The sequence below is a fragment of the Excalfactoria chinensis genome, chromosome 1, assembly GCF_039878825.1.
Source record: "Excalfactoria chinensis isolate bCotChi1 chromosome 1, bCotChi1.hap2, whole genome shotgun sequence".
Taxonomy (NCBI): domain Eukaryota; kingdom Metazoa; phylum Chordata; class Aves; order Galliformes; family Phasianidae; genus Excalfactoria; species Excalfactoria chinensis.
Window position 1 is genome coordinate 2,293,678 of NC_092825.1, and position 16,062 is coordinate 2,309,739.

At 44.5% G+C, this 16,062-nt stretch overlaps 1 protein-coding gene across 2 annotated transcripts in view; it reads left to right on the forward strand.

Moving 5' to 3' along the window:
* PLXNA4 (plexin A4) overlaps window positions 1-16,062 on the forward strand; it is a 408,463-nt gene that overhangs the window by 369,004 nt on the left and 23,397 nt on the right. For both annotated transcript variants that reach the window (XM_072326423.1, XM_072326431.1), the window contains exons 24-26: window positions 793-939; window positions 5,868-6,027; window positions 13,334-13,437. In XM_072326423.1, coding sequence (XP_072182524.1) covers window positions 793-939; window positions 5,868-6,027; window positions 13,334-13,437 — 411 coding nt within the window. The remainder of the gene's footprint in view (window positions 1-792; window positions 940-5,867; window positions 6,028-13,333; window positions 13,438-16,062) is intronic.

Consider the following 16,062-nt stretch of genomic DNA (forward strand, 5'->3'; position numbering starts at 1 on the left):
AGTGGGAGACAGGTGTAGGAACTGAAAAAGGGGCCACTTTGCTTCGTATTATTAACTTGTTCTTGCCTGGACTTACACCAGAGGAAAATGACCTCGCTCATTGAGTTGGGGTGCACCACTAGAGGGGAGGGCAATGTGGGAAGGAGAGAGGAAAGAACAGAAGCATGAAAGAGAAGGGAAGGACAGAAGAAAGCACAAGGAGGGATGCATGGCAAGGAATGTGCAGAAGGAGGGCACAGCAAGAGAGGACAGGTGTGGGAAGAGTGAAGAGAGAGTGAGTGAATGAAGGGAAGGAGACACTGGAGAGGAGGTTGTTTTGCTGCCTGTGGGGTGCTTGTTGCACTGGACATCACTGATGCAATTGCACAGAACAAGGGGTACCGTGGTTCTGGGGGCAGCCCTCCCCTCAGTCATGGAGCTGCTCCTACCCGAGCATCACAGCTTGCTGTCAGCATAGGAGTGCTCAGGGAGACTGTAGGCACTGCCCGGACACCTGAGATGAGGCACCAGTGGTTCTATCTCCTGCCAGCCCTATCTTCAAGTCTTTCAGGACCCATCCCATCACCTGCTCTGCTGTGTGGCCCAGCAGCAGTCACTCAAACAGCCTTTGTATTTTTGATGTGGAATCACATAGTGATTCACCCAGTGAGGGTGACTCCCAATGATGCATCTGCCTGGAGTGGCTGAGGATGGCAAGCAGCAGCAATCACTGAGATGTCATGTGGGCTTGGGATCCAGATTTCCATCTATGCTTTTTCTTGCTCACCTAATTGTTGTCTCTCACCCTTGCAGGAGTGTGCTGGTGAACCTCTGTTCTCTCTCTTCTGTGCCATCAAGCAGCAAATGGAAAAGGGTCCCATTGACTCAATCACTGGGGAGGCCCGATACTCACTGAGTGAGGACAAGCTCATCCGACAGCAGATTGATTACAAAACACTGGTGAGTACTCTGAGCATGCTCTCCTATGAGCTTGTTCACCTTTTCCTAGCAAAAGGGCATTTAGAGAAAAGAAGCCAGTGAAGGACATATAGACTTTCTGGGTCTTTTCCTGCAACCCAGCAGCATAGCCTGACCTACTAGTTGCAACAACAAGTTACGTTGCTGATGAGTTTTCTTGCAAAGCATGTTTGCAATTATAACTACTTCCAATTTAATTCCCCTGTGTTATATCTCAAGTATAATTCCACTGTGTCATATCTCATGCCCAGACCATCTTGAGTTCCCCAAGGGCATTGTCTGTTATGTGAAATCCTATGTAGATGTTCAGCACCCATCTGGACACCTACTTGTGTGATCTATTGCAGGGTACCTGCTTTAGCATGGAGGTTGGAGTCCATTATCTCATGATCTCTTCCAACCCCTGCAATTCTATGATTCTGTGATTTCAGCATTGAGGAAGATGTCACAGAGCAGGGTGAAAGATATAGGCTGTTTATTCCTATGTTGGATACATCCAACCTTGGCTTCTATTGTGAGATTACATCCTTTTTCTGTATGATTAAAGAGCATCAGTTAAGGATGAAGAAAACAAAACACTTCTTCTTAATGTAAATATTTGTGGGTCTTCACTTTTTTCCTGGATACACTAAACCTTCTAAGACTCTGCAGGATGAAGGAAACTTTGCAAGGGCTCAGCTGTCCTTGTAAACCTTTTATTTCCCAGAATTTTCTCCTTAGAACACGCCAGGTTTTAAGATGATCAACCCTTCCTGCAGCAGGGAGTTGGAACGAGATGATCTTCTATGTCTCTTCCAACCCAAGCTATTCTGTGATTCTACGATCAGAAGGTGTTTCGAACTTAGCAGCTGATTTTATGTACATTATCAGCTGAGGGATGTTCATTTTGCTTTTATTTAACTTGCTTAGAGAGCCGTATCCAGTCAATGATAGCTCCTTGACCTGCATTAGATCTTAGCATAGGTGGGCTGACTCTACAGGTGTCTTCCCTGACTGCAATCTAGAGCCTAACTTCAGTTGAATTCAAGTCTAATGAGGTAGTGAGCAGGTAGACTTTACTCTTAAACAAGACTGCGGTTTAATTTTGCGTTCTAAAACTTCCCTATTAAATCACCAGAGTAGTGCTTCTTTCCCATTATGTGTGGTTGTCTAGTAATTTGGAGACCTGATCTTGGAGAGAATAAGTAAAAGGAGAAGAAGATCAGGCACAGAGTGATCTCTTTCACCAAAGGAAATCCCTCCGATCCTTTTAGGCTTGATATAACTCAGCCAGCAAAGGGTAGTAATTATACATCGGCCTGAACAAAGCTCTCTTCCATTTGCTTTGTGTTGTTTGATGTTAATCAGCTCTCCCTCTTACATCTCAAGAGCAGACAAATATAACCCGATAGGAATCTTAGCAGATTTACAGAGATCAGCTTCAGTGAAGGAGATTAAGAAGAAACAGAATAACAATAAGATTGTTCTTCCTTTTGTTTCTTCTTATTTCTGTTATATTTGTTCTTCCTCTGCCCTTCTTGAGCAGACATTATTCTGTTTGTTTTTGTTTTTTGTTTTTTGTCAAAAATATATAGTAATGAAATTAAGCAAGAATTTCCTCAGTGCTTGGAATAAAAGAGATTCATTATTTGTAGTATAGGATTTCTCTGGTCACTGCCGTGAGTCTGTAGTGTTTGTGGCTGAGATTCATTGGGTTCTGTTTCGTGAGTGCTAGATGGATGCTGGTCTGAGTTGAATCACACATCAAAACAATCTGTTTATTGCCATGATTCCAGGGAGACAAGGCTTCTTTTGGAGGGGGGTTATTCTTTAGCTTTCATTAATCATGACCGTTATTCAAAGTCATGATTTCAAATATGGTGTGAGCGAAAAGCAGATCCAAAGAAACTGACTTAAGCAAAGGAGACAAAAGGAGACAGAGCAGTTTCAAACATCTGGAATTACTGATTTTACAACGTGCACCTCATTCACTACATTTATATTGTTTGGGTCTGATTTATTTCCGGACCAGATAGATAGCTCCAATTTTCTCTGTGCAAAGTCCTCTAGTTCTCCAAGGAAGCAGCCCACAGCCCACAGTAAGCTGAGGTCTTTGCGCTGTGGAACAATTTGTGTACATGCAAGAGATTTTTCAGCCCATAGAATTACTTGAATCGGAAGGGACCTTTAAAGATCATCTAGTCGAATTCCCCTGCAATGAACTGGGACAGCCCAGGAGACATTAAGGTAGCTACAGATATTTGCTAGCATAAATGTGCATCAGCTACACAGTAGGTCTTCTCCCAAGATGTATACCTCGGAGAAACACCCTCTGGTGTTAATATCTTTGCTAACAGTCAGTTAGCATCATCGGTGGTCTGCAGCGTTATTAAAAGCCTAGCTGGATTATTCCATCTATGGCAGACAAGAAGATTTCATTCCTGCTGGCTGCCATCTGCCTTTGCCAGAATCCATGGGCATTTTTTAGCCTTTCACCACACCAGAGCCTCGCTGCACAAACCGCCCTCCCTGCTGCCACAGCTCTGCTCTCACTGGGAGATGAAAGACCGTCCATCTCCTGCATCAGCTTCATTTCTCTTGACACAAATAACGCAGAGGAGCAAAGGCCTCGATGTGTGTCGGAAGCCGTCAAGAGTATTGGATAATGAGTGCTCGGGGCTGGCAGGCAGGAGCTGCCCAATGCGTACTGAGCAATGGCATGCTGTGCATGGTGCCTGCACACCTTGGCAGAGTTGAGAACCTAATCAGATCATCCATCCTCACAATGTAGCCCAGGGTGGATAAACACATTTTGAGCTGTGTTTGGTCAAAGCCTTTCAAAGAGTTTTGATGGCAGGGATGAAGCCAGAAATGAGATATCAGAGGGTTCTCCCATGCTTGGTCTCTTTGGGCATCCTTCTCCTTGCTCTATTGCCAAGATGTCCTGTATGGTTACCCCTTGGACCTTCTTCAGTCTAATCTAGAAGGACCAAAACTATGGTGATGTCCTGGTCTCGGGACCACCCAAACAATAAAGATTGCTCAGGATTAGGGTCCCCATATGAGTAACCACAAGCCATGTGTTTGTATTTTAAATGACAGTAATCCCCAGTGGAGATTAGGGCTTAGTTGTGCTAAGCATTGCATATATATATATATATATATGTACTTAGATATATATGTACTTATATATATATGTACTTAGAGACAGTTCATGACTGGAAGGGCTGGGAGATAAAAAAGCCCAAGGATATAGAAAGAAGGTCAATAAACACAAATCCAGTGAGATGCCATAACCCAAGGTCAACCCTGACCATGGCAGGGGGGGGGTGGAACTAGATAATCTTTAAGATCCCTTCCAACCCTATGGTTCTATTAAAAAGTCAATCCGAGAGCAGGGCTCAGTGGTGACTATTCTCCTTGCTCCCATTCCCTGTGTTGACCTCTTGACTAGCACCCTCATTTTGCTGAGCTGACACAGATCTCAGTGTGTGAGTTGCATCCTTGAAGGCAACTGAAGTTGTTTGCATTGGTGCTGAATCACTCTGTAGAGCTTTCTGCGGCTGACGTCAGTTCTGTCCAGTTTAAGTGAGCTCAGGTCAATGAGACCTGCAGAGTAACTTGGTCTCTACAGACATGTGGACCCTTCTAGGATTCCCAAATGAGCTGATCTAGCCTGTTTTACCATGTCATTTCCCTACCAGTGTGTAGCAGGAAGGGAGCAACTGATAACCTCAACATTGGATGCATTTCAGCAGTGCTTTTTATGTATGACTCTGTGATCATTTGAGATGAAAGATGCCACAGAATTATACAGCTGTGCTGTTGTCATTATTATCTGAATCGATGCTTCTTCAATACTCCTGAATGTGACACGTAAATAATAGCATTATGATGTAATCAATATCTCGTCTTTATATCTACCCTTTCATCCAGAAAGATCAGAGAGCTCTTTGTAAGCAATATCTTCACAAGTCCCTCTTAGTTAAGTATAACAGCACCAAAGGGAGCCTGGTGAGCCAATATATAATTATACTGATACAATTTCACCCAGTTTCAAGCCACATTTAGATCTCACTGAATCTTGGTAGGTTAGATGGAATGCGATAGAGGGTCCAGTATCTCTTGCATACTACAGAGAGGAATTTATGGCAAATAAGGTAAAATTAATCAAAGTCACCAAAAATAACATGGCTGCACATATAAAAGTTGCAAAGAATCATTTAATGACACTATATAGCCAGAAGCTCCAGAGAACACTGCTTCCAAGAGCAAAGGTGTGCTAAGTTAATAAAAGTTTATGGACTTCACATTCCTGTAACGAGAGCAGAGCACTTGACATAGAGTTAGTGGACAAATTGCTGTTAAACTGCGTGTTTGTTTAAAGCTTCCCTCCCTCCCCACTTCATATGCTTTGCATTTATTCTTGGACACGATCTTCAGAGCAGATTGTATTCTCCTTCAGAGAAACCTGAGGCCTTTTGGGGTTGAGTCGGTTTTCTTATTCTTTATGTGAAAGCAGCAAGGCTTTTTAGTTGCTGTTGTTTTGTGTATCTTTTTAAGAAGCCCTGCATTTCAAATTATTAACACGAGAAGGATCCTGGTCCATCCTATGCAGAAGATGGGCAAAGTTAAGGCAGAAGGATGAAAGATTACTTTTACCTGCAACTGTCCAAGTCAGATAGGAGTGTAAGGAGGCTGCTGCAACACTTAGATGCCTTGCCAGATCTCTAAGGAGCAGGGAATGGGTCAGAGGCCAAGTAAAGCTCTGGATACCAGTTCAGATCCAGACAGGGTCTGGTTGTGTTGTCTGTTAGCACGTGAGTGAGTGTCGTTTTGAGAGACCTGCAAGAAGGTGAGTGTGGAGGGTTGATCACAGGATACCCGAGCTGTTGTGAAATGTATGGTTGATCTCACTGCCTCTTTCTCAGGTCCTGAGCTGTGTGAACCCAGACAACGTGAACAGCTCCGAGATCCCAGTGAAGATCCTGAACTGTGACACCATCACACAGGTCAAGGAAAAGATCCTCGATGCCATCTTCAAGAATGTGCCCTGTTCTCACCGGCCCAAAGCTGCAGATATGGACCTGGGTATGTGAGTGCACGATGGGCTCTGAATGCCCTGTGGTTTGTGGGAGAGGGGACGCAGCCAAGCTCAACCCAAGCACTTTGCTGTAGCAAATGCCACCTCCCCAGGTGCTTGGGCAAGGCAGAGTGTCAGCAACGCTCAGAGGGCAGAAGAGACCAAGTAAATTAATACAGACACTTTTGGCTTTTGAAAGCTCTACTTCCCTGGCCTTGAGGACTTAAAATCTCCAGTAGTCATCCTGCTTTTCCGCACAGAGTTTGTCTTGCACAAGGCACATCCTGCCAAACCCTCTGGAAAAGAAGGTACCAAAAGCACAGGGTGATGTTGTCAGCAGTGTTCAGGCTGCTCAGATTTATTCTGAGCTCTTCTCTGGACGGTGAAGGCTCAGATAATGCATGTTTTCTTGCCAAGAGTGTCACAGCCCAAGCAGAATTAATTTCTTGTCATGTGGGCACAGGAAAGGGGATAAAACATCCTCTGTTCAATGGGCTGCATCCATCCCACCCTGACTGCTTCCTTCTCCTACCAGCATCCCTCCACCAGCATCAGGGCTGGGAGGTGCTGCTCTGACATCTCCTTTTGGTAGAGAATTAGGAGATCAGCGCTAACATTTTTTAGGAAAGATCCCTCTGTTATGAATTCTTGCTTTTTTGTTCCCTTGTGAGATACTCTGCTTGGAGGGTGAAAAGGGCCGCACCATCTTCACTTGCATTTTATGTCAGCTCTGGGGCGCACAGCCTCAAGCACGTATACCTCTGGGGCTAAAATCAGCTTCTGTCCAAAACTTGGAGCAAGGGCATGAGGGCAATGAGATATCTACAGCTGGATCCAGAAGCAAATCCAATACAGCACCTGGAGACCTGTATGAAAGGCTGCAGAACAGTCTGCTCACGGCATTGCTGAGGTGTCTGGCACAGGGTTGGAACTGCATTGTGTGTGACGATCAGCCAGAATTTGCCCTTGGTGACCTTCAGTGAAAGAGGCTTGAGTGGAAAATGATGGAGTCTATAAAAGTCAGTGCAGGAGAGGAGGAACCAAAAGGAGAGGGAATGGATGGATGCCAAGAAACAATTCACAGCAATAACAGAGGCAGAAATAAGAGGTCAGGGATTAAAGTTAAGTGTGTATGTGTGTGTGCACTTGTGTAGGGGAGGAGGGGACTCTTGACAGAAATTGCAGCAAGATTCCTGCTCATGCAAGGCAGTTAGAATAATGAAACGAGCTGCCAGCACCAGCAGCAGTAAAGAACAGATCATATATATCATCAAGAAAGGACCCAAGGTGATTGTGGAGATGCTGTGAGTCAGCAGTGAGTGCAAGGGTGAGCATCAGGCCAGGCAAGGTGCCAGAGCGTAGGAGATGGGACTATTGGGATTGACAACCAAACCCCTTGACCTGTCTGGTGTTGGAGGGTGACCACAGAGCCCATTAGCTTTGGGTCTCGGGTTGGGTGTGGGTGGCAAGTGGTTTATTCTGATGTGGGGATGAACATTGCTTCCATGCTTAAAGGCAGGGATTTTTACCCGCGTATTGCAGTCATGAGGGATAAACTGGAGTGCACAGATTTTATTACAGCTCTGACAGCTGAGAAGTACAGAGCAGTGAGTGGAGGGGATCCTAACTAAAGCCTGGCAATCCTGCATCCAGGGCTTTGCTGCTAGAAGTAATTATGATATTCCGAGTGATGCTGAGGTGTGTGCAACCCTAACAGAAGTACTGAACACAGTCTTGTCCACACTGACAGGAGACTGCTTTGGAGCAGCTGTTTGGCCAGTAGCTCTGATGATGTAGTTGGCAATAATAAAAATAGCATTTTTATGTTTGATGATCATTATTACATAGGAAGATATGGATAGAGAAAGAACAACCCAAACCATCTTCTCATCTAGGAGGAGAGTCCTGCCGGCAGCAGGCTCCCTTATCACAGCAGTTAATAACGTGGGAGGAGCAGGGCTGGCATGAGTGAAGCAGGAACAAGAGGACACACACATCCAGCCACAGCTCCAGCCCATCCTCTTTGAGGGAAACGTGCTTGTTGGCACCTGGCATCCTTCAGTGACAGTAAGAGCAGCAATGGGAGAGCAGAAAGCAGTGCTAGGCATTAGGAAGCAGCACAGAGCTCTTAGCATCACCCTGCCCCAGGCTGAAAGCTCAGAGCTGGGAAGGTGGCTGGATCAGCCCCTCCGGTGCATGCTAAGCAGTGGGTCTGAGCAGATGATTATCATCTGGCCTTGAAATTGATCATTTTCTAAAGAGCGACACTGTTTTCTGTTGCAATCGCAATTTTCTAGGCTTTCCGGCCGCACTAAGGCCAGATTGCTCACATGAAGAAAGCAAACAAGCTAATGAGTTATTTTGAGTTGTTAAATGCAGGGTAGCTGCAGGCAGAGTGACTCGTATGTGTCGCAAATGTCATAATGTTTTGCAGTTACCCAGACAACTCATGGAGGGGGTTGTCAGCTGAAAGCACTTATTTTGGACACCCTGAGGTTACATTTTAGTCCAAAACCCAAATTGCAGCCCTCAAAGTAAAGGCTTCTTTCTACCGTGGCTATTTTTGTTATTATTGTTGTTTTTCTTTTTTAAAGCCTTTGCCATAAATAAAATATTCCCCATCTTTAGGAAAACGTTGAGGTGTGAAGATCACCAAGCAGAAATTTGGCTCCATGCTGAGGCAATGACTTTTCCCTGAGCCTTTGGAAAGGAACTGCATAGGTGGGGGCAGTAGGGTTGAATGCCTTGCATACTCAATGGTGCTGGTTCAGCTTCACTGAGGACCTTGTCAGGGCAAACTGTCAGTGCTTCACCAGCATGCAGTACTGAGGTGTTGAGTTTAACATCTAGGAACCATTTAAACTGAGTGAAACTAGATCATATTTGCAGTAAGGCAAAGAACCGGACAGGCTGGAGAGTTGGGCACAGAAGAACCTTGTGAGGTTCAGTAGGAGCAAGTGTAGAGTCCTACACCTGGGGAAGAATAACTGCATGCATCTGTATGGTTAGAGGCTGAGCTGCTGGAGAGGATCTCTCCAAAGAACCTGGGCCTCCTGGTGGACAGCAAACTGTCCATGAATCACCAGCATGTCCTTGTTGTCAAGAAGACCAATGGCATCCTGGGCTTCATTCAAAAGAGAGTGGCCATCAGGGCGAGGGAGCTGATCCTCCTCTACTCTGCACTGGGGAGGCCACATCTGGAATAATGTGTTCAGCTTTGGGCTCCCCAGATCAAAAAAGGCAGGGATCTCCTAGAAAGAGTCCAGCAGGGGGCCACAAAGATGATGAGGGTCCTGGAGCATCTCCTGTATGAGGAAAGACTGAGAGACCTGGGATTGTTCAGGATGGAGAAGACTGAGAGGGAATCTTATGACTATAAATATCTAGAGGGTGGGAATCATGTGGATGATGCCAGACTCTTTTCAGCACCACCCAGCAATAGGACGAGGAGTAATGGGCACAAACTGAAGCATAGAAAGTTCTATACAACCATGAGAAAAAAGTTCTTTCAGGGTGACAGAGCACTGGAACAGGCTGCCCAAGGAGGAGTCTCTTCTGGAGATATTGAAAACCCACCTGGATGCCATCCTGTGTGACCTGCTGTAAGGAAGCTGCTTTGGCATAGAGGTTGGACTCAATGATCTCTAGAGGTCCCTTCCAACCCCTACAATTCTCTCTGTAACTTGCATATACAGGTTGAAATATTTCATGTCTCTACCTGTTCTGATCTAAGCTTTTTCTTTCCAACCACGGTGGTCCTTTTCCATGTTAGAAGCAGAGCTGAGTTTCTTCTCTTTTCCTAGAGATCATCACTTAATTGGATACTTGCTCAGTTTTTGTTTCCCACACACCTGGTTGTACTAGAGCACGCAGCATAGAGGCAAAAGGTTTTCTTTTTCTATTTCTAATGCTAAGCTGTGTCTTACATGGAAGTTATTGGGAAATGATGAAAAACTCCCAGGACTGGAAGACTAAAAGCTGCTCACCCTGGGCTCTTCTGAAAAATCCATCATGCACACAAGTGACCATGAAAAAGGCATCAAGCATGGGTAAGCTAGATGTATATGTCCCCCTTTTTGTACGCAGCCACACATCTTTTCATAGCCTTTCAAACCAGACTTAAGGTCTGTAGGAAAAGGGTGTGAAGCACAACAGAGTGTGTACAGATGACCAAAATGAATTGTATGCATCATGACCTACAAATGCTCATAGAGGGTAAGGGTAGGCAATGATGACTAGCTCAGAAGACATCTGGAGTGAGATGAGAGTTCTTACAGCTCCGGGTGTTTCAGTTGCCCCTGAAAAATCTTTGCTGTGCTGCTGTTTTCTCTGTTGTTCACTGAGGATCTTCGTGGTGGATAGGATCAGAGAGAAGGCAAAAGGGAGGTACGTCTGTAAGGTCTGAAGAGCAGGACATCTCCCCCTCTCCCACCTTCTAGTAGGCTCACTCCTTAGCAAGGCATTGTTACCACTCAAACAAGCTCCTCTTCATCGATGTCCCCTGGAATTTCCCTTTTTTTTGAGTCAAGTTGAACGGAAAGGTTGTTTCTTAAAGAAGAAGAAGAAAAAAAAAGAAGTAATTCCTGCGTGCAATAAAAAGATACACTATCTGCTGAATGAAATATAAAGGCTTCACAGCAGCTGTCTCCTGAGTTTGCATTTACCACTGCTCCTGATTGGAAGGCTTGATAAAGATAATGGGATTTTTACCTCCCTCCCCCTCTCTCCGGAAGGTGGACGTGTAACAAATTGGATTGGAGTGTGTCTCTCCTTTGTGCCAGCACACAGAGGAGTGGGCAGATCTGATGAGAGAGGGGATGGGGTGCTGCCAGCGAGGACAAAGCTAACAGTTTTCACTTAGCGCCTTGAATATGGATGTCAGGGTCACCTTTTCCTTCTTTTGTGCTCTCCCAGCCTGTTCCTCTGCATCACAGAATCATAGAATTGAGTTGGAAAGGACCCTTTAAAGGTCATCAACTCCTCTGCAATGAGCAGGGACACCTACAGCTAGAACAGGGACATCTACAGTGGTGATTCCAGACACCACATTTCTTTGCAGATTGTTCTGTGGCCACCCATAAACCCATAAAGAGAAGCACATAGCGCTGCTGTGAGGTTAGAAGAAGTTGGGGATTCTTTCCCTGTTGTTGCTCAGATTCATGAGCTTTGTATTTGGTCTGGGCAAATGGCCCGTGTAGATGAAGCAAGATGCTCTGAGCCTGCCTTGAAGAGTTCGCAGCCCCTTGTCCTGCTCATGAATGGGTCTTGTGTAAAGTCAGGGTGGTCCTTGTTCTTCTCCACGTGGCCTTTTTTTCTTTAATGAAGGCTGAGGGGAAGGATTTGGCAATCACCTTTGTCTGAGTGGGAGTGAAGGGGACCCAAGATGGACATAGAAGACACAGTCCTATGATTCCTAAAGTGTCCCCATAGCAAAGGGAAAGCTTCCGCTGCTCTGTTCAGGATCCTGTTCTGAGGATTCGGTATCAGAACTCTTTATAAAAGCACTATGTCCCAGCCCAGCTCCAACTTAACATTTTGTGCTCTTCCAAGCAATGTCTGTGATCTGTTAGCTTCTGGGCATCTTGTCCAGGGGGGCAATGAACAGATGAACACCCTCAGACCTCACAGGGATGATATAGGTGAGGATCAGAGGAGCTGCAGTAAACGAAGGGCAGTTTAGTATCAGTGCTTAGCCAATGTAACCTTTGCTTATTCTATCAGGATCTCCAGCTAAACTAACACCCAGCAATAAACAGAGCAGCTGACCTCTTCATACTAATTTAAATGAATAATAAAGGCAAGGGCAGCTTTCCCAATACATTTTAATTATGTGATAAGAAAACTGCTGAAACCAAAGGAAATTTGCTATGGTCCTTGCATTTTTATGTTAGGAGAAATAAGCAGGGGTGGCAGGTGATGCCTCCACATCCAAAAGTTCATTTTAATTAACTCCAGCAGTTGAATAGACTTTCTGCTTGGGCTCTTGCTCAATGTCTGGGTCACTGTGATTGAGGCATGACAGTCAAAAAAGGAAGCTTTGGATGGTTAGGTTTGTCTGTGGTTAAGCTACGGCCATGACTGGTGTCACAAAGTGATGTTACATGTCTCTCCATTTGGTCCTGTCCATATGTTCCTTGCCTACAGGCAGGTTTGTGAGCACTCTTTGGGACAAGCCAATCCTCCACATGAAGCATCCTTCAAGGCTTCTGCTAAAGGTTGGAGCACCCTGCGAAGTGTTGGTTTGCTTTAGTACTGCAGAAGGAAAGAAACACTCAGCATTTTGAGGTGGAAGCTTGAGAAGTGGTATGGTCAGAAACTGGAACCCTTCTGCTTGCAGACATACAGCTGAAGCCCCAGTAAAGGGTCTGGTACTGCAGTGAGCCATTGCTCTGACCAGTGGAGCCCTGTCTGTGGCTGGGTCTTGGCAGTTAGACATATCATAGAATCACAAGATCATAGGGTCATAGAATGGTTTGAGACAGAAAAGATCATCTAGTTCCAACCCCTCTGCCATGATCAGGGACATCTTCCACTAGATCAAGTTGATCAAAGCCTCTTCCAGATTGGCTTTGAAGGGTTAGGACATTCACAATTTCTCTGGGCAACTTGTTCCAGTTCCTCAATATCCTCATAATAAAGAATTTCCAATATATCTATATCTAAAAGAATTTCTAATATCTAATATAATTATCTTCTAAGTCATAAGTTACTAACCCTTGTCCTACTGCTGCACTCCCTGATTAAGAGTCCTTCCCCAGCTTTCCTGTAGGTTCTCTGTAGGTACTAGAAGGTACCATAATGTCTGTGTCTCTGCCTCTTAATGAAAGTTGTCCACTAATTTCTATCCCTAAAGCAATTGCCGTTCATTTTCATATGCCACATGTTAACAGCTGACCTGCAAAGGGAAAGCAGATCTTAGTAACAGCCACAATGAAGAAAGAACAGCACCAGGGAGTGAACTAGGAGTTAAGTACTATGAACAGAGTGCACCAGTTTCAACCCCCCTCCTTTGTGCAGGGTCACCAACTGCCAGACTAGGCTGCCCAGAGCCACATCCAGCTTGGCCTTGAATGCCTCCAGTGATGGGGCATCCACAGCCTCCTTGGGCAAATGTCTACTCTTTCCCTCTGTCATGGGCTCTGGGCATTGTGCATTCATATGTTGTACATGGTCAGAGGCATCTGACAGAGCGTAACGACCACAACTGATGTGGTGCTACAGCTCTGCACATCACCACACAGGTGATGAGCACAGGGATGACAGGGCTCTGAGGGCTCTGCAGAGCAGCATTCAGTGTCCCTGTTCTCCTTGCAGAGTGGCGGCAGGCAAGTGGGGCAAGGATGATCCTCCAGGACGAAGACATCACAACCAAGATAGAGAATGACTGGAAGAGACTCAACACACTGGCACACTATCAGGTAACTCTGGGAGAGGGTGGGTTAGGAGATAGATCAGTCAAGAAGGTGCTAAGTAGAAAGGTAAAGTGTTGTTCTCCAAGATGCAGAGTTAAACAGTTATTGAGTGGGCAATAACTGAACAGAGCTCCTGTTAAACACATCCATCCCACTCCTTCTAGGAACATCGTTAGAGATGAAGACAAGGGAAGAAATAAGACTCTGTCTCTCTTGAATGAGAGGCAGTTCGGGTGAGCAGAGAATGCGAAGCAAAGTGTTTGTCAAGAGAACAACGCTATTTAACATTTCTCACGTTGACAAACAGAAAACAAGCCTTTCTTTCCTCCTTTTTCCAATGCAAGGCCTTGTAATGCTAGCACAGCCTAGGAGGATGGAAAAGAGAAAAATGGAAGAGAAGAAGATTTATTGTCTGAAAAAAAAGGAGGAGGAAAGCAGCGTGACTGGAGAGAGCAGTGCAGTGGAGATGACACTGCCCTAGGATCCCTTGATTTAATCCCTGTGTGACTTACCTTAAGACAAGGTTTCTCTTCATAACCTCGAGATCCATAAGAGAGGGATAAAGATATCCAAATATATATAAATGTTAGATATAATGAAAATGGAGTTTTGGTCAAAAGGTCCTCCAGTCCTTTCCACTCCTGTAAACAAATAAGTAAATAAGTAGATAAAAGAAACCAACTCATTAAGTTTAATCCAAAGCTGACAATTCTGTCATTTCTTTAATCACACCTCAGCAATATGTGTTTCATAACAAGATATCTTTTTCATTTAAGGGCTGACCTGAGGAGGCAGCAGGCAATCATTTGAAAAAGGAACATAACTTTTCATTTCAGATTGACTGAAGGATTGCTGGCTGACTCCAGAAGACATTTTATGTTCTTTTATTTATTTATTTACTTCTTATTTTGCAAGAGGGAAGGGCTTCTGCTTCATTTCATCAACAGACCAAGTGTCATTTTTCCCCCCTTTTATGCTTTTCCCTGTTGTTTGCTTCAGGCGATGAGCTCCCATGCCTGTGGATAAATAGGGGCAGAATAGGTCCACAGATGCTGGGGATTTGAGCTCTGCATTGCTTAACCTGGGGCACTTACTGATATTTCTCCTGCCTCAGTTTCCCCATATATAGCATGGGGCTGAAACTACAAAAAGCCTGTAATTGCCTTCTGCAGTTGCTGAAGGGCTATTTAATTAGCCTCTGCAGTGCTTTGAAGATCAAAAACTCCATGCAAGTGCTAATTATTATTATTACACAGACAAGAGTTAGAAGTTGTTAGCATTTTTTTTCCACCTATCTCCTCTTTATGATGTCTTATTTATCAGAGATATTCCTGATATGGCTCCTCTGAGCCACTGACTTGTTAACATTTCTGATAAAGGACCCACATGAATCACTTAGCTGTAGAAATGCAAAGCCTGGCTCATTTCAGAAAGCTCTGTGCGATGCTATCCCACAATGTCCTGCAACACAGCCTCTCCACCCCTGCTGAGATCCTCTGAAACAGCAAAGAGAAAGAGTTTATGGTGGTCATTTCTAGCCAGCAGTACATTTGTTGCCTGAAAAGGGGAGACTGTGCACTGAGAGGCTGACAGGACAAGTCAGAGTGGAAAATGTAGGTATCTTCATCTAAGCTGTGTATCTAGATTTTGCCTGCAGTCAAGGTGGGAGGAGCAGAAAATTTCACATCAATTTTCCCACCTTTATGAGACTTTCCATCCTTAATGGCTTTTTTTTCCCCTGTAAATGCTTATTTCTCTCTACTTAAGGTGACTAGCATAGCTGTAAGAGTCTACACTGCAGCTGTATTCAAGGAAAGAATACAAAACTTGGTGTTAATTTTCACTCTTCTCTCTCAGTAGAGAAGATAGTCACCTTCATACCAACTGTATCATCATTGATAATGTTGTCCCATATAGAAAAACTCACTTTAAATAGTTTTACTATGAAACAGCACTTCAAATCCTAATTCCTAAGGAAATAAATAAGATGTGAGATCGTCTCATTCCTGACACAGCTGTGGGTTTAACTTAAATTTGGACCTAACATCGGAGCCCCATTCTTTGATCTCTCCCTTGATCATCATATATTCTCCTGTGAACATTCTCAGCGAGGGTGACACCTGTACTCGTGTCAGATCAGGCAGGAATGGCTGATTTGGATAAATTACCTTCATTTGGGAAATGAAATGGCATGAGAGCAACTTATGTTTATAATTTGGATATCTAGAGATCCTTAAGACTGATAGCTCTTGGTTGAAACCTGCTACGTAACTTGCAACCTTAACCTAAATTCTCCAGTCTGCCTCTGCTCATTGGAAATGCAATTTCCAACATCTGTTCCAATGTCATAGTCCTTCTCATTCATTAGCTTAGGTCTCAGGTGATTGTCTGTTGTGAAAAATGACCCTATAGTAGCTCCGGACTTTTATGTAGTAATACTGTGGTTACAACTAATCACTTTAGTTATTTTATTCTACTCACTCTCTCATCCTGACAACTGCTTCCTCATGAAGAACCTACTGTCATGTCAATGCAAAGACCCGCATTGTCATCACTGGGCTTTATCCCAGGACTATCTGCTTTGTCATCTGCTGTCCTGGTACCCAAGTCCAGCCTTCTAGTGGCGTAACA